The following is a 25,022-nucleotide window of genomic DNA, read 5'->3' on the forward strand; positions in this document are numbered from 1 at the left end:
ACTAATTAAAAAAGATATAGACGTCTATTTAAACATAAATCATTAAATTTACAAAGGAAAGTAGATGAAGATAATTCTGTTGTTATGCCTAATAATTAATTCTGTTTATTTTAGTTGCCGCCTCAAAAATGTAAATACAAATTACTGTTTTCTATTTGAGGTAAAAATAAAACATCTTACTTTTTTTGTGAACGTATGGAAGCATGCCTTTTTGACTTTCGTCTCTGAACCACCTTTGAAATTGCTGGCCCTTGCATCTATAATTAGAAATTCGAAGTAAAAAAAATTTTCTATTAGTTGTTATAAGAAAATCACACCATGTATATAAATATACATCTATACATATACACTTATACATACATATATACTAATACATACATAGGTATACACTTATACATACATAGGTATACACTTATACATACATAGGTATACACTTATACATACATAGGTATACACTTATACATACATAGGTATACACTTATACATACATAGGTATACACTTATACATACATAGGTATACACTTATACATACATAGGTATACACTTATACATACATGCGTATACACTTATACATACATGCGTATACACTTATACATACATGCGTATATACTTATACATACATGTGCATACTTATACATACATGTGTATATACTTATACATGCATGCATATATACTTATATATATATGCATATATACTTATACATACATACACATTTATACATGTATATGCATATATGTGTATATATATATATATATATATATATATATATATATATATACACACATACATATATAAGGTTGCCTACCCATTGCGAATATATTTTAGGCAAGAAAGGATTTTCTGCAATAATTTGATACTGTTCATAACTTTTAGAATATCTTTGCATATTTTTAAGACAATGTGAATAAGACCAATTTCTTTTAGCGCAAAACTTGGCTTAATTATGAAAATCGCCTACATTACTTTACAGCCTACTTTTAATTTTAAGAAAGTGACTAATATTTATAAAAAAATATTGTGAAATGCAGACTGTATCTATTGCTTCATCGTGAAAAGGTAGAAGTTGATACAGAAACACGTTCAAATTCCGTATTTGCTCCGTAATATATTTTTGATTGAGCTTGATAAAAATATAAAAATCAGAATTTTGTTATCAAAATGATGCCTGAGAAATAACGCAATAGCTGCTACACCTGATTTTTTAAAATGTGTATCCTGTTTACAAAGTTATGTGTTTAAAATCAAACATCGTTTGAAGAAAGTGTGCAATGCATATTGAAAGGCCGAAAAATCTTTTTAACACTTACCAAAGACTTCTGAAGATTGTTAAGTACAGAATTTTGTACATCCCTGGAAAAAAAATATAAATATAAAATAATTCAATCAAAACATGCCTGTCTGGCAACAAATTTAAATAACAGTTGTACTGACTTCATGCTTAGGACAGTTGAAAGATTATCAATCCAGCTTCAAATATGTCACATTTTTGCACATAATTGAAAACCATTTCAGACTCAGAAATGACTCCAGCTAAGTAAAAATCTGTATTAATAATGACATATTCTTGAAAAATGCTTTAGACTTTCTACTTAAATATTTGTGCATTGAATCCATTTTTTTTTGCAGTGTTTCTTTTCCTTAAATATTATTTCAAGTTTTTTTCTCTCAAGTGAATTTCACTGTGATACATGCAGAAGAATTGCAGACAATCACATGAGTAAAAGATTTTGATGAATAATCACACTAACATGTTGGAATGACAAAGGGTTTTAAAATATATTATCACCAAATCTGTCATTTAGGTTGATGTATGTTTTTATCTCTCTATACATCCTTATAAAGAAAGTAAGTCTCACTGTCTTAAAAGTAGCATTACACTACCATTCATCTGATTACCATGCAACTTTGGGAGGTTGTTGTGTACATTCTACAGACTTTGAAAACTTCTTAGCATTGGAGAGCAGTAGCATCCAGCAGCTTTCTTAACATAGAGGATGATTGTCAATACTTATATGAATGGTTAAACTTAACCACACGCATCTTCCAGCACACCATGCGCGGTCCCAACAAATAAGATTCGAAAAATGTAGTGCTTAAATCAGAGGCGTATCCAGGTTTCCGTTGTAGGGGGAGCGAAAAGAGCAAAAAAGGTGCCGAATTTTTAACACGTTCTATATACGTGTATTATAAATATATATATATATATATAATATACATATAATTACTAGCTTTATGTCATTACTTCGCTATGATGTAACATAAATTGAAAGTAGCACTCTGAAGAAATAAGAAAAAACACACAATGTAGGCCGACAAAACAAACGTTGTATCAATCTAAACAAAAAAAAAAGAAACTATATACACACACTACAACCAAAAACAATGAACGTAATACAATCTGTTTTGTAATTCTTGTAAAAAAAAATTCTTACATAATAATTCATGGGAAATTATTTAAGACAAGTGAAATAGGGGAAATAATCACTTTAGGTCAATTATCCAACCCAGTGTATACCTAGGTGTGACATTAATGTCGCTCTACACAATTGTGGTGGTGAGGTGGGGGTGGAGGGTGGGGGGGATAACCAACTCAGAGTGAACATAGCGTCAGGTTTTAGATGACTGTTCTAAACTTACATATATATTACACAAATATATATATTACACAAATATATATTAAAGAAATAGATTTAAATAAGTAGCAGTGGTATTATGACAATATTTTTTTTTACAGAGGGGTCCATGGGGGAGGGGGTTGTAACTGTTTCATATAATTTGTAATCGTAATCACTATCGCCCAAACTGTAAGAATACTACTACTTCATCGTGATGATGTTGTTGACCATGTCAAAATTTCCCCACCACTACGCAGTTTGCTCATAAGTAAATTTAAATAGAAGTACCACATCAGTTGTATTTGTTTCTGTATTGTAATTTTTAAAAAAATAATCACACGATTCAAACTGTATATATAAAGTAATTATGTGTGAAGTTTTATGTATAACATTTTCTAATTCAATTATTCGTAAGCAAATACATTATACAGTTGCCTTAAACTTAACACCCCTCTTGCCAAGTGGTACTACCCGTAGAGGATTTTTTAAACATTGCAATGCATCGTAATGGTTATTTTTAGAATGGCAAACTGATGCAGCTGTTAATACGTGTTGTAAACGTAGACACTACTAGACTAGTACAATAATGCTTAATTGCTGCATGAAAAGAAATCTTGTGATTTACATAGATGTGCTGACCAAAAATATTTTTTAGCAAAAATCATTGTTTAAAACTTTGAGTTTAAAAAGTTTCCAAAAAGGCACCACTTTGATGAAAACGGCCAGAGGAGGAGTGGCCGCTCCCCCTGCTCACCCCCCCCCCCCCCCCTGCGTACGCTACTGGCTTAAATGTTTCCATTTAGAAAATAAGTTCTAAGCAACCTGCCGGGTGGGGTGGTTGATAACTCCAACTTAATACTTTGATATTTGAATGGCATTCGACACAAAAGTGAGGTCCAAGTAAATTATATGACATTGTTCTTCACCAGGTCCTTTAAAATCTTTTGTATAATGAATGTTTCCATTTTCCATGTATTATGCTAATAGGTCTGGCTTTTTTCTGAAACATCATGCAGGTATTTTTAAATCACAAGGCTCCTTCAATTTCCATTCTAAGATAGCATCAATACACATCGAGCAAGCTAGTTGAAAATAAAAATATTCTCCTACCACAATTGGCTATGCCTAGGCTAATGTTTAGGACAAATACGCCTAAATTACCACTTTTTATATTATATATTGTTATAGTTATAGAAATGAGTCTACTTAGTTAAGTAAATAAAATTCTACTAGTTCATAATATCTCACATACTTAATAAAATTAAGTCCGATTCAATTACTTAAATTTATAAATTGGGTTAAGCATTTTACTTCTTATTAAAGCCGGTACTAATATCTGTGGTAATATTTCTTGTTAGCTTTAAAATATGTCGATTATTAATAAATCAAGTGGCAGTTGTTCAAGAGGAGAACATTTTTCTTACAAATTTATAGTTGAATTCCTGGAATTGTAAATTTAAAAAAATAATTAAGTGATTATTACATAGAGCAATAAAATATTCAGGTCCAGGTTTTCTAAAATTGCAAACAGAATAAGCCTGTCAATTCTAAATTGATTTAGATATTATAAATAACTTTGTTATGTGCTGTATATGTATTGTAACTTTAATAATGTACTGTCCATGCTCTGTAATATTTTTCGTGCTGCAAGGCTTATAAAAAGGGAGATAAGTCTTTTAAAAAAACAACAGATTCTTAATACAACTACTAATTAAAAAAGATATAGACGTCTATTTAAACATAAATCATTAAATTTACAAAGGAAAGTAGATGAAGATAATTCTGTTGTTATGCCTAATAATTAATTCTGTTTATTTTAGTTGCCGCCTCAAAAATGTAAATACAAATTACTGTTTTCTATTTGAGGTAAAAATAAAACATCTTACTTTTTTTGTGAACGTATGGAAGCATGCCTTTTTGACTTTCGTCTCTGAACCACCTTTGAAATTGCTGGCCCTTGCATCTATAATTAGAAATTCGAAGTAAAAAAAATTTTCTATTAGTTGTTATAAGAAAATCGCACCATGTATATAAATATACATCTATACATATACACTTATACATACATATATACTAATACATACATACGTATACACTTATACATACATAGGTATACACTTATACATACATAGGTATACACTTATACATACATAGGTATACACTTATACATACATAGGTATACACTTATACATACATAGGTATACACTTATACATACATAGGTATACACTTATACATACATAGGTATACACTTATACATACATAGGTATACACTTATACATACATAGGTATACACTTATACATACATAGGTATACACTTATACATACATAGGTATACACTTATACATACATGCGTATACACTTATACATACATGCGTATACACTTATACATACATGTGCATACTTATACATACATGTGTATATACTTATACATGCATGCATATATACTTATATATATATGCATATATACTTATACATACATACACATTTATACATGTATATGCATATATGTGTATATATATATATATATATATATATATATATATATATATATATATACACATACATATATAAGGTTGCCTACCCATTGCGAATATATTTTAGGCAAGAAAGGATTTTCTGCAATAATTTGATACTGTTCATAACTTTTAGAATATCTTTGCATATTTTTAAGACAATGTGAATAAGACCAATTTCTTTTAGCGCAAAACTTGGCTTAATTATGAAAATCGCCTACATTACTTTACAGCCTACTTTTAATTTTAAGAAAGTGACTAATATTTATAAAAAAATATTGTGAAATTCAGAATGTAGGGCGATAAATCTTAAACAGGAATTGTTCTAACTATGAGAAATTATGACATGATAAAGGCCGACACAACTGATATCTAAACCAATGTGAAATAAGTAACCACTTGAATGTGTGTATCAGGATTTTTCTCCCTCTAACAAGAAAACATGAGCGACCAATCACAGGGATTACTCTAAGCAGATTTGTTGAATATCATTTCAAAATCTAGATTCTAATATAGGTTATGTGACCTGTGATATATGACTCTACCATCTTCCCTCATTTAGCTAAAAATATTGTGGGAACAGGATTAAAATGATGACAGTTTTAAAGGGGTTAAAGCATGGGTGTTAAACTATGCTCTCCAAGTCAAAGAAACTTTCAACTTTGAATTTTTGTGAACAAGTTGAAGATGATGGGGTTTTAAAGAAGCAGAAGTGTAAGTATTGAATTTAGAAGACTTTATCTGCTTATTTCTAAAGGCAGAAAGACACCAAACATTTTTACTTTTTGCAACTTCCTTTTTTGTATAGTTGGATTTTTCTCTTTAGTAAATGTTATTGCTAAAATTAAATGAGGGCCTATGTTTAGTTTTTTGCTCTAAATCCACCAGGGCATCAGGGGGGGGGGGGGGGGAGGTCATGGCCATGTCTCTTATGATAATTACACACAATTCAATTTCACAAAGGGGTTTATTAAATATTAGGATCTAGAAATATGAATAAAAAGTTTAAAGACAACCTCATTTGACAACAAAAATCAACTACTCTAAATTATATGTATATAGGCCTATAGCCATAGCCTTTTTTGATAGTAACCAATCAATGATGAGTCATTGTATTGATTGTATTACTATCACTCATATAGTTGTCTCAAACACAGTATGTAGGCCTATAGTAGTACTAGCCGATGGTACCCGTTACATGTGAATTATAAATCTATATATTTTAATGTTAAACTTGTTTGAACAAATATTGTATAAAAGTTATTGGTCAAAACGCTATGTGCTTTACTACATGTTGAATGATTTTTGTGACAACGTAAAGAAATAACTAAATAGCTAAAAATTTAACACATTTAAAATAACATAGGCTACCAATACCTATTAAAAAAAACAAATTATATACATTATTAGTCAACTCAACACCATATTACATAAACACACTGATTAAGAGAATTAAATGATTCCTTTATTTCTGTTTTTTTAAAAGTATTTTGTATTACTTTTGGCAGAGAAAATTGTATACATTTCATAGTGCACGCTTGTTTCATCCAGCCCTACCCCCCCCAAACAAAATGGAATTTATATTAAAAAAAAAATCTTTTGCCCCGGGAGAAAAAAGTCTGGAAGAAACACTAAGCATATGTCCCATATTGATCTAAATGATATTTGAATGAAATAGTTTATTTCTTTATATTCTAAAATTGGAAGATTACGCCATTAGTGTTTATGTACTGTCCATAGTTTAAACATGTGGTGTCATTGTTTTTTTTTGCATTCTTGTCACAACCATATACATTTTTCAAAATGCATAATTAAAAGTGTGTTTCTACACTTGAATACGCCTTTATTTTTTCTTTCCCTCTTTAAATAAAATTTAGTTTATATATTTTAAACACCCAGCATATTATTTTCAACAAAAGTCTTTATCAAGATCTCCATATATTGCTGAAGATACTGATTTCATAGCCTATGAAAATATTTTGCAGACTGAGAGCGAAGTGTGCATATGGGCTTTTATATATTAGGATGTAGACGAAGTGTCAAGGGAGGTAACCGAATTGGAAAAAACCTCTCTGCTCAAGATTGCAAGAGTTTTTTTTTTCTTTTTTAGCATAGCACTCTTATTAATTAAAATAATGCAAGTTCTGCTTCCGCCCAACAGCCACATTTTTACAAAGATAGGATATTTGCCCATTACCCAATGCAAACATTTTTTTTGTTTTCAACTTGAATATTTGCTTCAGAAAAGAGGTACGTTTTCAATCTTCTTTAATATAAATGAACCCGTCTGCACCAATATGTAATGATAATTAAATATCTTAACCAATTTTGTTTCATATTCTAACAAGAAATTGAGAATACATTTTGCAAACCTATTTCAAGGGAAACCTATTTTAAATTTTTTTTAAAAAACATTGGCTATCGCGATTTTTAAATATTATAAACATTTTAAACATTATAATTATTGTTAAAAATAACGCAAGAAAAGCTGGCTTTTGCAAATTTTTTTTTTTTTTAAATCTGTGTTTCTTCCAAATACAGTAGCATTGATTAACCGTGAAATAGTCTGCTAGAACGGATATCCTAAAACTATGTGATAATATTAAACAAGACTGTACTCGCTCCATCATTGTCCTTTAATAAAGTTTTTTATTTAGGTAAATCTCTAGAATACACCGCGAGTTCAAATAAGCCAAAAAAAAAATGTGTAGCCTACACTAAATTTTAAACCAATCCTGAAAAAAGAAAATGACGTCACGGCAATGTTGGGTAACCCTAATAGATGTACCATATACGCATGCGTGATGGCGGAAAACAGATAAAAAAGGCACCATGAGAACCGGCAGACTAGTTTTGTGCATCAAAACTAGATCATGAGACGCGGCGAGACTAGCGATTGGATAGGACTATACCCGGTTCAAATCTCGCGAAACCCGAAAGGAAAACAAAACCACCCTGAAAAGAAAGATTTCCCGGTTTTAAAAGATATTTCCCGGCTATTCATCGGCCGGGAAATTAAATTTCGAAATTTCGTTTTTTCCCGGCTGCGTGGGAAACCTGTATTGTGTTACTGTTTTTATAGTTAAAACGTTTATCCCACACTCCCAAAGCCCGCCCCATTCAACCAATGTCTTATGTATAGAATCTATGTTGTGGCTCGTGCAGTTCGCTGCTAAGCCAGACAAGTCACAGCGCGCTGCACCGAGCCCTTGTTATTAAAATATTAGGAGAATATGTTATATTTTCCCCCCGCTTTCCATTTTAACCAACAACTGCCATCTTGACCTTATTTTGACCCTTTCCCTTCAACAATCAGTCCTTTTTACGATGCAGTCTTTTGTCTAAATGTTCAGTTGTTCAATTACAAACTACACCAGTGACCACTCGGCCTCTTATCAGTCTCCAATAGTGGACTAACGATTTAATTTACATATTTATCTTGTTTTTATTTCCTTTATAGAATTAGATCACTAGATAGATTCGTGATCAAATTTAGGTTTAACAATATTGTTGTGTTGCCATTGGCTCCAATGTAAAAGCTCTAAAAGCCAAATAAGTGAGCAAACCCTTTTTGGTAATCTATAGTTTTAGGTACGTAAAATCGCCCGCGACTAGGAATGTGAAAAACAGGTGACTCCTTTTAATAATTATTTCACATTTTGAGGAGGATTTATGTCTTGAAAAATACAAAAAAAATTTTCTCGTTTCATTTATGTACCTGTTTTTAAACAATTGAATTAAAAATTTTCAGTAATAAATTAGGCCAGCGATGTTTCCAACAGGTGTAACCATGCTCATTTACTATAGTAGTAGCCATCTTTTTCCAAAACTTATAGCGCGAGATTCAGGGGGAAGCCACTCTGGTAAAATCTTAGTTTAGTGTAGTAAATTCGGCCAAAACTAGTCATGTAGGAGAGAGTGAATTAATGAATATAACATTAAATATGAGTATATTTTCGTATATTTTGATAAAATATTATAAATAATTGAATAATAGATCACCATTTATGGTTAAATCAATTTAAACATCCTGAAATTAATTTTTATCAACCCTGTTAGAGTGGACATTCACCCATTAAGTAAAAATTCATAAAAAAAATACTGAAGCTAGAAAGAAAACTTTTTCAGTGTCATTCTAGTTACATCAAGCACAATATTTTTGCAATGCTCAAACATTTAATTAGACAATTTTAATTTTTTTTTATGGAATGCCTACATTAGTTACCTGCAACGCACATAACTAGCTTCGTTGGAATTTACGACGCTAAACTAAGGTTTTAACCTTTCTATTCAAGTTGTAAATATGAAGCAAGGTAAAATCTTAGTTTAGCGTCGTAATTCGGCCAAAACTAGTAATGTGGGAGAGAGTGAATTAATGAATATGTCATTAAATATAAGTATATTTTAGTATATTTTGATAAAATATTATAGATAACTGAAAAATAAATCACCATTTATGGTTAAATCAATTTAAATATCCTGAAATTAACTTTTATCAACCCTGTTCGAGATAGTAAATTTGCTATTAATTTTAGAGTAGCTTCCCTTTCATTTCTATTCGTATAAAAATGTATTTAAATATGATTGTCTTGTATAGTCCGTATTACAAAGCATTTGTTTTTAATTCTGCCCTTTAAAAACTGAATTTCCTAACACACAACTGTATTAATTCTAGAAGCATTGTGAGATGCCACTTTTATCCATGTATTAAATCACGTTTTTTTTACTAAAGTTTATTTGATCTTACTATTACTATAATGTTTGAGTTTTTTTCTTATTGTTTGAATCTTCACTAGTTTCATTTCAGGTTTTTTTTTTCATCAATTAGGGGTCATCCATAAATGACGTCACACTCGTAGGGGGGATACGTAATTTTGTGACGATGTGTGATGAGGGGGAGGGGGGGTTCAGATGTTGCGACGCCACACTTTTGCATTATAAAAAAGCAATGTTAGAAAACGAATTTTAGACGATATTTCGCGTTTTAGATAACTGTTTTAATAAATTGTAATAGTTTAGACAAGATTTTAGAAAAATATCGATGTTTAAAAAAAATTTAACTGCAATTTTGAGGGGGGTTGCAGGTTGAGGTGGGACGTCAATTTAGGGGGGGGTCTGGCTTTTTGTGACGACGTGTGACGGAGGGGAGAAGGATGTAAAAATCGTCAAAAAAGCGTGACGTCATTTATGGATGACCCTTTAGTGATTCTATCTTAACTTATGAATTTTTTTTTACTTCTCTTTACCTTAATTAAACCCCAACCTCCGTCATATTTTTGTTGTCAATGTCACAACAAGTCATAATGTAAAAAATTACGCTTCACTGCCTTATCTAAGATCTCTAACCATAATTTTGACAACATTAAATATTTGTCATCATTTATATATACAGAGAGACAAAATGTATTATCCACCAGCTTCCATCGTAAAATATCATCTAAAACAATGAGCCAGTCCACCCCTTAAGTGCGTGTTGTCAATTATGGTCGATCGCAAGTCTCCACCTGCCAGACACATTTTGGTTATCCTTTGTTGTCAAATTGTCAATATCAAGTACCCAAGTGAGTGATATGGGGTCGTCCATAAATGATGTCACATATGATTTGCTACGGGAGTGAGTGAAGATTTGTGACGTCAACTCAGGCGGCTCCGCAATTTATGTGTCGGTCTCATGAAAGGGGGTGAACGGGGGAAAATACCTAGGTGGTTGATAGAGAACCTCTATAATGCTTTGTTGAATCAAAATAACGATAAATAAGCATTAGTATATGTATACCTTGCTCAAAACGAATCATCACAAATGTTGCAAGCCTGCTAGTTTAAGACATTTGGCAAAACGGCCTCAACACATTATCCCCGTCAAAACGGCAGTGCTTGTTTTTTTTTCTATAAAATTAGCCTAACGGTCGGCGGTACCCGTACATGACGTCACGCGCGAGCGTTAACGATGTACTAAATGGGGGAATGAAAAAGGTGGGGTTCAAGAAATGCGACGGCAAGCTTTTTACATTTCTTGACCCTTCTTAATAGTTCTATCGTCCCCACTGAGAAAATGGATCGCCAATGAATTACGCTACAGCTGATGTTTCTTCCACAACCATCCCGTTTTCAGAAGAAAAAAAAAACCTGACCCGTCTCCAAAATCACATCGCTGAGTTCTACTCAACCTCTCCCCACCACAAATCACAATTTCTATCTAAAACAATATGTTCATATGTTTGTTCTGTAATAATGCACGCTGTCATTACTATAATTAAGAGCGACGTCATTTATGAGCGATCTAATATTGTTGATTTGATTACTGCAAATAGTGTTCAAAAGTTCGACTTCCCAACAATTGTTGTGGTCTTGGATGCACACTATTAAGTCTGAAAAGGTCTATTAGTCATTCATGTCAACTATATTGAAAATAAAGAAAAATTACTATACAGGCAAATATTAAAACAATACAAAACAATCATATAAAACCACAAAATCAATACAAAAGACATGCGAATAGACAATTTTCCAAGGGAAACTATTATTGTTTTTGAAAATGGCCGCTGCTTGTATTTAGGGCCTACTATTTACTCATTGTTGTCTCGAACGGGGTAGTTTAAAGTTTATTCCAGGATATTTATGACTGGTTTGGTCATGGGTTGTGATTTTTTATTCAATTACCTGTTATATTATGTAAAATAAGACATAAATAATATGTCCAGATGAAAGAAATATTCATTAGTTACCTTCATCGCACATTACTAGACTAGCTATGTTGGAATTTACGACGCTAAACTAAGATTTTACCTGAAGCAACATTTTTTAACATCTAGCCGCGGCCAATGGAGACAAGCGAGTTGACGAGATTCCTTCCATAGTGTTGTTGTCATGGAATAAAAACGTGCTTTTTAGATTTAGACCGTAAAAAAAAATAAAAAATAAAAACTTAAGCCTAAAATTAATTTAGAAATTTTATATTTTTAGAATAAATGCTATAAAAGTTGCAAATCCAGAGAACTAGAAAATAATTTGTTGAGTTTAAGGCTACATTTCTATTTATTTTCATCAAGCCTAAGTTATAACCGGATGTTTCACTTTCGTAAGACAAATATTGATTGGCTGTACAGTAACTTAGTGATCGATAACTAGATTCTATTTGTTTACAAAACTTTGCAGATCAAGTTTTTAAATAACAATGCAAGTTAAAAACCCCATGACCTAGTTTTCTATTTTTAGCTTACAATGTGTACAATAAAATTTTTGTCGGCCTATCCAATAGCAGGATGCCATTGTTTATGTCGCCATTACACGTGAAAACCAAATTGTTTTTGCTTTTTTTTTAATTTTTATTTAGTTACCGAAAATATTAAAAACATCAAATACGTCCAATCTTTAGTAAAGTCCGAAAAAAACCAGACAGACAGGATTTGGTAAAATCTTAGTTTAGCGTCGTAAATTCGGCCAAAACTAGTAATGTAGGAGAGAGTGAATTAATGAATATGTCATTAAATATGAGTATATTTTCATATATTTTGATAAAATATTATAAATAATTGAATAATAGATCACCATTTATGGTTAAATCAATTTAGATATCCTGAAATTAATTTTTATCAACCCTGTTCGAGATAGTAAATTTGCTATTAAAAACAGCAGCCATCTTAAGAAAATGTTTTTTAGAGTAGCTTCCCTTTCATTTCTATTCGTATGAAAATGTATTTAAATATGATTGTTTTGTTGTATAGTCCGTATTACAAAGCATTTTTTTTTTAATTCTGCTCTTTAAAAACTGAATTTCCTAACAAACAACTTTATTAATTCTAGAAGCGTTGTATCCATGTATTAAATCACGATTTTTTTACTGTATATTTGATCTTACTATTACTATATAGATCTAGTTTGAGTTTTTTCTTATTGTTTGAATGTTCACTATTTTCATTTCAGGTTTTTCTTTTCATCAATTAGTGATTCTATCGTAACTTATGACGTTTTTTTTACTTCTCTTTACCTTAATTAAACCCCAGCCTCCGTCATGTCCTAAAAAACATTATCTAAAACAATGAGCCAGTCCAACCCTTAAGTGCGTGTTGTCATTATGGTTGATCGCAAGTCTCCATCTGCCAGACACATTTGGTCATTCTTTGTTGTCAAATTGTCAATAACAAGTACCCAAGTGAGTGCTAAGGGGTTGTCCATAAATGATGTCACATATGATTTGCTATAGGAGTGAGTGAAGATTTGTGACGTCAACTCAGGTGGCTCCGCAATTTATGACGTGTCGGTCTTATGAAAGGAGGTGAACGGGGGAAAATACCTAGGTGGTTGATGGAGAACCTCTATAATGCTTTGTTCAATAAAAAAAACGATAAATAAGCATTAGTATACGTATACCTTGCTTAAAACGAATCAGCACAAATGTTGCAAGCCTGCTAGTTTAAGACATTTGACAAAACAGCCTCAACACATTATCCCCGTCAAAAAGGCTTGCCACCAAATGCCTGCCGACGAATAAGCCGCGTCTAATGCGGGGCGTTAGGAATACGGTCATTAGCATGGGCCGCGTTAGAGCACCAGTAGGCTATCGCGCTTTGTAAGATGACGTAAAAACTTAAATTCAATTTCGCTAAACTGCGCGAAAATTTAGTAATGTTCCATCGTTTGAGGAAATTTATTTTCTTGGACTTAAATTGAAATATCATGTTGACTGTCTGGCTCTTAATTTCACTCTTAATATCACTTTTAATGTATCAAGATTCAGAACTATAATTTACTTTAATATAAGTGTCATCTTATCGTTTATTGTGCTTTTTATAAAGCGCAGAGCAGCTTCCAAATCGGACGGCCATCCTGTTTTCACCAAGCTTCTTTTGGAGCTTATATGGGTAGTCTAGTTCTATACGGTGAGAGCTTAATACATTTTTAAAGGGCCGAAAGTCTCAAGACAGCAAGCTTGCAGAAATAACCACGTACGTTTAAATGGACGAGTGATAGATGTGTTAGGGGCTGTTTAATGAACACCAATTTTTGGTATCAAATTAAACGTCGCATAAGCGTCAAAACGGCAGTGCTTGTTGTTTTTTTTTCTATAAAATTAGCCTAACGGTCGGCGGTACCGGTACATGACGTCACGTGCGAGCGTTAACTCGGTGACGATGTGCTAAGTGGGGGAATGAAAAAGGTGGGGTTCAAGAAATGCGACTCAGCAAGCTTTTTACATTTCTTGACCCTTCTTAATAGTTCTATCATCCCCACTGAGAAAATGGATCACCAATGAATGACGCGTCATACTTCTACAGCTGGTCTTTCTCCCACAACCATCCCCTGTTTTCACGAGAACAAATCACCTGACCCGTCTCCAAAATCACATCGCTGAGTTCTACTCAACCTTTCCCCACCACAAATCACAATTTCTATCTGAAACAATATGTTCATATGTTTGTTCTGTAATAATGCACGCTGTCATTATTATCTTAAGAGCCACGTCATTTATGAGCGATCTAATATTGATTTGCTTACTGCAAATAAAGTGTTCAAAAGTTCGACCTCCCAACAATTGTTGTGGTCTTGGATGCACACTATCAAGTCTGAAAATGTCTATTAGTCATTCATGTCAACTATATTGAAAAAAAAGAAAAATTACTATACAGGGGGTCATCCATAAATGACGTCACGCTTTTTTGACGATTTTTACCTCCCCCCCATCCCCTCCGTCACACGTCACAAAAAGCCAGACCCCCCCTAAAATGACGTCATACCTCAGCCTACAACCCCCCTCAAAATCGCAGTTGAATTTTTTTTTAAACAGCTATACTTTTCCAAAATCTTGTCTGAACTCTGTCAAAATAGAGTATTTTAATCAATTGTTATTGCAATGTATTAAAACAGTTTTCTAAAACGCAAAATAACGTCTAAAATTCGTTTTTATAATGCAAAAGTGTGACGTCGCACCATCTGAACCCTCCCCCCCCCCCCTCGCCTTCATCACACACCGTCACAAAATTACGGACCCCCCTCCCCCTACGAGTGTGACGTCATTTATGGACGACCCCCAGGCATATATTAAAACAATACAAAACAATCACATTAAACCACAAAATCAACACAAAAGACATGCGAATAGACAATTTTTCAAGGAAAACTACTCTATTATTGTTTATGAAACATGGCCGCTCTTGTGTTTACTCATTGTTGTCTCGAACGGGGTAGTTTAAAGTTTATTCCAGGATATTTATGACTGGTTTGGTCTTGGATTGTGATTTGTTATTCAATTATCTGTTATATTATGTAAAATATGACATAAATATGGCCAAATGAAAGAAATATTAATTAGTTACCTTCATCGCACATTACTAGCTACGTTGGAATTTACGACGCTAAACTAAGATTTTACCCAGGATTTTATAACCATATTAATTTTAACTACGCCGTGCAAGAATTTTAAATTAATTTATACACCTCTCAAATACCTTTGAGACTTTTCTCGCTTGTGTCCATTTGGCATTTGGCGTACAACAAAAACGATATCTAGCACCATTTTAGATCTAGGAGTCAAGATAATAGATAGATCTAGTCTAGATTCTAGATCTAGATCACCACCTCCTTCCCTTATTTGCCTAGCCTAACTAGAATCTAGATCTAGATCTAGTAACTAGATCTAGAATCTAGTAAGTAACTACTAACTAGCGTCGGCCGATTACTAAACTAAATTCAAATCTTTCTCTCGTATTTATAAAAGTGTTGTCATACTTTTATATTAGAGTTATTTACCATTTTAAAGTATTCAGGTAAGACAAACAAACGTCGACTAGAGCTAGGACTGTAGATCTAGATCTATATGAATTTTTGTAAGTGCCCACAAAGCCTAAAAATGGCTGTTGCCTTCAGCGACTACCTTCTTTACATGCATTTGCGCATGCGTGAATATTAGCGCATGCGTAAAAGATCGATTGCGTGTCAAGTACATTTAAATGCGCATGCGTATTTTAGCCTAGAAACCAAAATAGAATTGACCTGGTTTTTTTTCCTGTTGCAATTTTTCAGGGTGACAAAATAAACAACACGCGTATTTCCTTCAAATTGTTTAAAAAAACGTATAATACTTTTATTTTCAATTCAAAAAAATTACAACAAGTCATTTGTTTAAGTAAATTAGTCTGTTTTGCAAACCTGTGTGTCACTTTTGATTTTCTTTTACGCAACAGCGTGTGTTCAGTGGCGTGCAGAGGGGGGGGGGGGGCGGACGGGGCCCAGGCCCCGGGCATCCACTTTGAGGGGGCATCCGATGGAGTGAATTTAATTTTTTTTTTTTTTTTTTTTTTTTGGAAATTGTGTCTTTGAGTCATAATACGTATTCATCTGCCTCAACAACAATTGCTGACTGATTTCATTTTTTTACCAACCCCACCCAAAAAACACATTGTCATTCTCAATCGTCTATCATTCGTTATGACATTATATCTGTATAGCACAACTTTTATGGAAAAAGCGGGCTTTAAAGTTTCTTTAATAAATGCAGTCTTTATATTAAAGTGTGTATCTGATATTTATTTTGTATAGTCTAGGGGGCATCATTTAGAATACTTTTTGCCCATTTAATTCCTAGGCACTGATGGGGGCATCTTTTTAAAGTATTTAAAGTAATTTTGTCCATATTCGTTTTACTACTTTTTAATGAGAACCTTAGAGTAATAATTATTATATCCATATATTTATATTTATACACTGCAGACTGCAGGGGCATCTTTGAAGTTATTAAGCTTATATTGGTTTGTTGTATTTAAAGGGCATCCATACATTAACTATACCCATCATTATTTTATTTATTTATTTTATTGTTGGGGGCATCTTTAAAGTATTTATGTATAATATATTCATTATAATACATTTTAAGGGCATCCTTAAAATTTTTGGGGGGAATTTTTTGTAAAATAAATTTAAGGGCATTTGCAGATGAAGTAAGCCCGTATTATTTTTTTTATAAATTGTAGGGGCACCCTAGAGAATTTATTCGGTTTTATGCATATAAATATACTAAAGAATAAGAATGTTCGTATTGTTTCTGAGACACTGTAAGGACACCCTCAAGAATATGCATCAATAGATTTTTTTAAGATACATTGTAGTGATATCATTTCAAACAAATGTGCCCATATTATTTTTTTATGAATTGTAGGGCATGCTAAAAGTTGTGTAAAAGTATTTTAAAGCAAAGTAGAGCTATCTGTAAAGTAAATGGGCTCTTAAATAGAACTGATGTTATAAATAGTAGAGCCATCTGTAAAGTAAGTGAGTCCACGTTGATTTAATGAATTGTGGTAGTTATAACGGTCCTGGTAGCCGTTACTGGATTAATTCCCACACAGGGCTGGCATAAGAATACTCGGGGCCTAGAGCCGACCATAGCGCGGAGCCCAAGTTTACCATCGTTATCTTAAACATGTACAGCGAGGCTGTATCAAACTAGGGAAGCAGAGTACGAATTTAGGGACTAATTGGTCGTAACCTTTTCTTCCAATTTGGAAAAGTAGAATTTTTTCTTCTGCTCAAAGCGAATTAATATATGACGACGATATAATTATAATATTGTTTTGCTTTCATATTAGCTCCACTATTATATCTCTGGTCTCGACATTCACCAATCTCTATGCCATATTTCTCGAGTACTGCTGGCAGTCAAGCTAAATATCTTTGTCTGTTGTGTCTTTAGCGATTCCAAAATTATATTAAAGATCGACAAAGCGCACAAGTAGAAATCGTTGTTCTCTATGACTAGTATCGATATTTTCTCAATGTATCGAGTTAGACGAGACGCTTTATTCCTACGTATCCGCCTACTTCGACGTACGAGACAAGACTAGCATTTCTAAGGTCCGTACAGGCATCCAAAAAAAAAACTGGTCCGAATACAATAGGGTATCAAATTACGTCTTTTTCCCAAATATACATACCAGGTACACGGGTGTGGAGGCGGAGGGGGGAGGGCTCACTCAGTGGACCCATCGCCAACCACCTCAGGTAAAACAATCATCAGGCGACACATAAGGTGTGACACTAATGTCTTCCTTTAAAATACAGCATTGTTCAAGTTCAGCTGGGGGGGGGGGGGGAGAGAGAGAGAGAGAGCGAATTCACTAGGTCTAACATCAACCGTGGCCTCAGTTGTAGCAATAAACAATGGCGACCTTTGACCTTTTAGTTTTTTTTTTTCAATTTAATTCAACTGTGACCGCAGCCCGACCCGGTAGGGTAATGGAAACTGGAAACTCTTTTGTTGGGCTTGGCATATAGCCCCTTTCTCCCCACCCCACCCCAACATCCGCTCCCCGAAATTCCATCCAGTATAATATTTATTGAGTCAGTCATTTCTTTGGATATATTCGCATGGAGTCTTCTCAAGTTTAGCTAAGTCAATTTTTAAAAATGCTTTTCTATTTGTATTCTGTTTAATAACATAATGTTTGTTATAATTTATCGTCAATTGTAGGGCTACTAACACTTTTAACACCGTATGATATTATATATATATATATATATATATATATATATATATATATATATATATATATATATATATATATATATATATATATATATATATATAATTTATGGGGGCATCTTCCCTTGGGTTTGCCCCGGGCATCTACATGGCTCTGCACGCTACTGCGTGTGTTAGCTACTGTAGAAAATCACTACTGTAGAAGTTTTTTTTTTTTTTTACAAAACCATTATTAAGGTGCACGAAAACGTAATTTAGGAATACAAAGTCATTGATTGTTGGTCGGATTTTGGGCCTCTAAACGGCCTGCCCCCCCCCCCCCCCCCCCCCGGGTCTGGCGGTATGGTAGTTCCGCCCCTGAGAAGATACATTTTTATAATATTAATGTTAATGACTAATAGCTCTGTAAAATAAATGGTTGTTTAATTTGTCTTACATTAAATTTTTTAAGCGATTAATTAATCGAAATGGTTTTATTCCGTTAACTAGTATGTACAGTTTATAATTAGAGTCTCAACGACAGAATCAAATGAGAAAAAATGTATGGCCGATTCTAGTCGGAATAAGATACGCATGCGATACGCATGCGCAATGGAGAGAAACTACGACTTGCCTTAGCGGCGATGTTTTCGATGGTACTGCGCATGCGTGTGTTTACAACCGCAGAACCCTAATACCAACCCTAATCCTATCCTTAACCCTATCCCTAATCCTATACCTAACCCTAGCCCTAACCCTAACCCTCGAAAATTGTATAGCCTTACTCTATACCGACACAGTCGATGAGAGACTCAGTGTCGTTGAGAATCAAGTAGGATCGGCTGGCCAGCTTAGTAGAACTTGATCTAAAAATAGAATCATAGGCCCTAGTTATGTAGTTAATCATAGAATTCAAGAATTCCGCGCCAAAAAAAAAAAAAAAAAGAAAAGACCAGGGCTGCCTGAATAATAGATCTAGCTTCAAAGCTTGTATACTAATGACTAATGTCTAGTAAACCTATTGCTTTTGTATGTAAGTAAATATCTCTTGATCTAGAATCTATATAGATTCTAATATAGATCTAGATCTAGAATAGATTTATAATTTAGAGATCTAGAACTAGATTCTAGAACTAGATTTCGGATCTAGAATCTAGATCTAGATCTCTAGAATCTAGATCTAAATTCTAGGCCTAGAGTGAAAATTAAATTCTCTTTGTGTTTTTCTGGCTGTTCTTGCTAGATTATGACATTAACTGTCAGTGATGGTAATCTATCGTTTTAGTTTTAGGTAGGGCCTACGTAAAATCGACCGAGACTAGATCGGTAATCTATCGTTTTAGCGTAATCAATTCGGCCGTCGCTAGTAATGTAGGGATAAGGTAACTAATAAATATGGCGTAAATCAGTGGCGTAGCAACCGTAAAGCTAGCATAAGCAATGCATAGGGGCCCAGGGCACTTAAGGGGCCCTTTTCCCTCTTTAAAAAGATTAAAACTTTTACATCGGAATTTTAATATTTGTTTAATGTAAATAATTTAAAAAATGAAAATCCAGTTTCTTTTCTATTGTAGAAATAATGAAAAGTTCCAAAAAGGCACACAGTCCTTTCTAACTTTACATTACTTTACAAGCAGTTGGATTCAGTTGGGGGGGGGGGGGGAGGGGTCAAACAGGACCCATCCGTAATATCACTACAGGCGTTGCCGCATGGTCGTGCAAGCCATTGAGAGATTTAGCCTATAAATAAACTTGAACTTTGAGATGGGCATTCAGCAGCAGCTCATTTACATGCATCGCTGCAAACCTCAAATAACTGTAAAATTCCATACCACTCCCCACATACCTGCATCTCCCTCCCAACTGTCTGCCCTCCACTAAATTCCATCTTACTAAACACCCATGATAAAAACTGAGCCATTTAAAAAAAAATAACCATGGACAGTGTTTTCACAACCTGCTGAGTCCAACATTTTAAAATGTTTTTCTTACCTTAATGACATTCCATTTGTTGATCTAATTAGTCTTTAATCAATATGGCGTTACTAAAGCTTAAGTTTTTGGTTTTCATCCAATCGCCAAGAAACTTTGGGAAGTCGTAGAGAATACTCCAAAGGAAGGGGTTTTCCCCCAGACATTTTTCTTGAAAAGGTGCATGAAAGAAACGCTGACTTTTGGAAAGGTTTCTGCTATTAAATGTTTATTTTATTTCTGAGAGCGGCGCCCCAGCAGTAAGGCGGTGCAGTTTTGCCACCCAGAGTTTCCCAGTGGCTATCTTTGCACCTGGTGTCTGTTTATTGGGTATCTGTAGCAGCGGGTCAGCGTTACGACTTGATTCAGCTGTCAAATTGCAAGAACACATCAGCCGGCACCCCGGCGGTCGTGTAACCCGGTTCACCCCAGCCTTTGACGCCCCCAACGTACGGATGACACCAATCACACCAGTATTCTACAATGGGAACTCGTTGGGTCTCTACGTTCGATGCCTAAACCGAGCCAGTGTTCATCTGGTTACCTACGGTGATGTAACCAGTCTTTCCCGCGACGACCCTGACACGTAGATGGTCGCCGAATGGTATTCAACCTCACTAATACAGAAGATGATTAACGTACGCTCTATGCTTTCATACAGCACGCCCAAGGGTGTCTGAGCTGTAGTACCCCTGCAACAAAAATCCGAAAAAAATAGCAGTGGCGTTGATTACATTTTAATATTTTAACTAAACCTATATCAGTTTTAGAAAACAAGGTCACACGACTAAAATACACAATAGGTAACGAGTTGATGAAACCCTTACAAATTGTTTTGTTACCCTGGTATAACAAAACTACATAATAATATAGTATAAATTCACAATCAGGACGTATAAATATAAAACGTACAGAATATTTATACTATTTAAAATCCTCCATCATAAGTAGCAGTTGATTTCTACGTTTAACTCTATGTAGCCTGACGGCTGACGAAGGGGCCCACAGATAATTTTTGTATAGGGGCCCAAAAATCCTAGCTACACCACTGGCTTAAATATGAGTGATTATATTTTTGCATATTTTACTAAAATACTAAATATAATTGAATAATCTATATATATAATTCTCTTCTTCGAGCCGTTAGAAAACAAGCTGCAAACGCTCTCCCTACCTCCCCACCCCTACATGGTTTTAGTGAGCTGTGTTCACTCTAAATGTTTACAAGCAGAGCCAACGATTTTAAACGTAGAGGGGGGGGGGGGGGGGGGGGGGGGGGGGGAGGAGGAGGGGGGGGGAGGGAAGGAAGGGGGGGGGTTATGGTCCTTAACGAGCTACTTATAGTGTTTTAAAGAAATATTTTCAGTGTCAGCGTTGGTACTGTCGAATTCACAAATTATGAATTATTGAAAATTAGAAACAACTAAATAGCGGCGTATGTTATGCCGCGGGCCGGCTCGTTAGTAATAATTAGGTAAAACCTTAGTTTAGCGTCGTAAATTCGGCCAAAACTAGTAATGTGGGAAAGAGTGAATTAATGAATATGTCTTTAAATATGAGTTTATTTTCGTATATTTTAATAAAATATTATTTATAATTGGCTGGGTAATCTATCGTTTTAGTACTATTAGTAGATCTAGATAAAAACAGCGGCCATCTTTCCAAATAAAATTTAGAGTAGTTTCCCTTGATAAAAATGTCTATTCGTATGTATATTGTATTGACTTTGTTGTTTAATATACATACCTGTCTTGTTTAATAAAAGTAGGACAGAGGGCCGTCTTCTTATCTTTAATTTCAATTGAAATGAAGGCTATGTATGTATGTACATCAAAGATCTCAAAAACTTTTGGGTAAAACCTTAGTTTAGCGTCGGATATTATCGGGTAATGTTTGTTGAGTTTCGGTAACTAGAGTTACGGTAAACCATGGTTTATTTGACCATTGAAATATAAATAAATTGAAAGTCGATTGTAGTAAATTATTGTTTTAATTTTTTAAAGTTTAATCGACAAAAGGAAACAAGAATAAATATAATAGTAGATTTAAATTAGTAGATCTAAAAAAAAAAACAACATATTAATATAAATATAAATAATGAAGTCAAATGTAATCTATAATAATAGTTTCGCTGTTAATCTATAATAATAGTTTCGCTGTCTGTGTATGTATCTATCTGACAAGAACGCTCTAGAGAAAACACAAGCAAGTCTGTCTATCTGACAAGAACGCTATAGAGAAAACACAAGGAAATTAAAAACTTGCACAGTGAAACGAAAACGAATTATGACGTCGTCACATTTAGCATAGAGTAGAAAATAATCTCAAGCCGGAGAGTGTACACAGTAATATGACGTCATTGATTCTCGAGTAAACATTGAATAAAAAGGCAATTTTGTCTAATCTAAATGGTTTGCGTGAAGAGTTTCTTGCATACAATTCTTCGGGTAGGGGCGAAGCCCCATCCCTGCTTAAGAACGTCTGAGCCCCCCCCCCCCCCCTCCCCAACTCAAAAGAAATTTCTTCATCGATACGCTATAATAAAATTACCGCCTAATTAATGTGTCTAATCTAAAAAGTGTTTTTCTTGCAATTTCTTTAATGCAATTCTTCGGGTAGTGGCTAAGCGCGACACCAGTGTTTCTTTCAGACTTTTTCCTCCCCAGAGAGGGGTGGGGGTACTTGAAATTTTCGGGGGCGGGGGTAGAATTTTCGGGGACACTGGAAAAAGTATATAATTATATTTCGTTGAATGGGACGGTAGACATGTTTTTTTGGGGGGGTGGGGTGGTGGGGGTGGGGGGTGGGGGGTGGGGGGTGGGGGGGGGGGTTTAGTTTAGAGAAAAGAGAGCACTATCAGCCTAGCGCCCGTTGTATCCTTCCTCAACGAGACATGTTTTTTTTGGGGGTGGGGGTGGGGGGGGTGGGTGGTGTGTGTTGGGGGGGGGGGGTGGGGTGGTTTTAGTTTAGAGGAAAGAGACAGCACTATTAGCCTAGCGCCCGTTGTATCCTTCCTCAACGAGACATGTTTTTTTTGGGGGGGGGGGTGGGGGGTGGTGTGTGTGTGTGTGGGGGGGGGGGGTGGTGTGTGTGTGTGGGGGGTGGGTGGGGGGTTTTAGTTTAGAGAAAAGAGACAGCACTATCAGCCTAGCGCCCGTTGTATCCTTCCTCAACGAGACATGTTTTTTCGGGGGGTGGGGGGGGGGGGGGGGGGGGGTGGGGGTGGGGGGGGGGGGGGGGGGGTGTGTGGGGGGGGTTGTGGGGTGGTTTTAGTTTAGAGAAAAGAGACAGCACTATCAGCCTAGCGCCCGTTGTATCCTTCCTCAACGGGCCATTTTTCTCGTCTATACTAATAGTTTCGCTGTCTGTCTCTCTGACAAGAACGCTATAGAGAAAACACAAGCAGAGTAAAAATCGTGACGTCACATAGAGCATTTAGTAGAAAATAGTCAAAAGCCTGAGAGTGAACACAGTAATATGACGTCATTGATTCTAGAGTAAACATTGAATTGAAAAGCCAATTTTGTCTAATCTTAAAAGTGGTTTGCGTAAAGAGTTTCTTTCATGCGATTCTTCGGGTAAGGGGCAAAGCCCCCCCCCCCTAAGATCGTTTTTGCAGCCCCCCCCCCCCCCCTCAAAAGAAATGACGTCATCGATAATTTATAATAAAAACACTGACATTACGGCCTAATTAATGTAATGTGTCTATTGTTATAAGTGTTTTCCCTGAAGAGCCCCTTTACTCCCCACCCCCACCCCCACGGTAGAACGTCTATTTCCCCCCCCCCCCCCCAAAAAAAAAGCGTAATGTAATTTATAGAGAAAATATATACTTTTATTAGTGTCGTCCTCCCCCGACCCGTCGAAATTAATTCGGCCCTGCAAAAATTGAAGTGCCCCACCCCCGGAAAAAAGCCTGAAACGAACACTGAGTGAGTAAAATTTATCGGTCGAAAGTAGGAAACAGGTCTATATTATAAAAGTAGGCTCTACCTTTAGTTTTTATGAGCTACAAATCCAACCAGTGTTTCTTTCAGAGTTATGCCTCCCCATCTTGAAATTTTCGGGGGTGAGGGTGGACTAAGTTTTTAGAAAGGGGGCGGACACAGGTAAAAATATGGTTTCTATAAAAAAAAGTATATTTCGTTGAATGGGACGTAGACGTGCTTTATGGTGGGGTGGGGGTGGTGCGCGGGCGGAGCCCCCCCCCCCCACCCCCTAAATGCGTACTATGTTGTGTTTGAGATTAGGCGCAAGGATTAGGGGTATGACTTCGACTATGTTTAGTATCAATATGCAGTAACTACGCGAATATCAAGCTTAATTCCGGTTATAATGCCGATTCTGGTCAGAAATCTATTATTTTTAATGACATTTTTCGTTTCCGGTTAAAATTAAATTTGAGATGGTGATTTTGTTTTAGTTTCGATTTAGAGGAAACGACAACACTATCAACCTAGCACCCGTT

General features: G+C 34.8%; 1 protein-coding gene across 1 annotated transcript in view; it reads right to left on the reverse strand.

Moving 5' to 3' along the window:
* LOC131947469 (uncharacterized) overlaps positions 1 to 15,995 on the reverse strand; it is a 34,886-nt gene extending 18,891 nt beyond the window's left edge. The window contains exons 1-4 of the mRNA XM_059312375.1: positions 15,877 to 15,995; positions 4,503 to 4,579; positions 1,309 to 1,351; positions 181 to 257 (exon numbers count right to left, since the gene is read on the reverse strand). Of these exons, the coding sequence (XP_059168358.1) occupies positions 181 to 257; positions 1,309 to 1,351; positions 4,503 to 4,579; positions 15,877 to 15,879 (200 nt within the window). The 5' untranslated portion in view covers positions 15,880 to 15,995. The remainder of the gene's footprint in view (positions 1 to 180; positions 258 to 1,308; positions 1,352 to 4,502; positions 4,580 to 15,876) is intronic.
* Between the last annotated feature and the right edge of the window lie 9,027 nt (positions 15,996 to 25,022).

The sequence above is a fragment of the Physella acuta genome, unplaced genomic scaffold, assembly GCF_028476545.2.
Source record: "Physella acuta isolate Inbredline_101_S28 unplaced genomic scaffold, ASM2847654v3 ptg000001l, whole genome shotgun sequence".
NCBI classification, from domain to species: Eukaryota; Metazoa; Mollusca; class Gastropoda; family Physidae; genus Physella; species Physella acuta.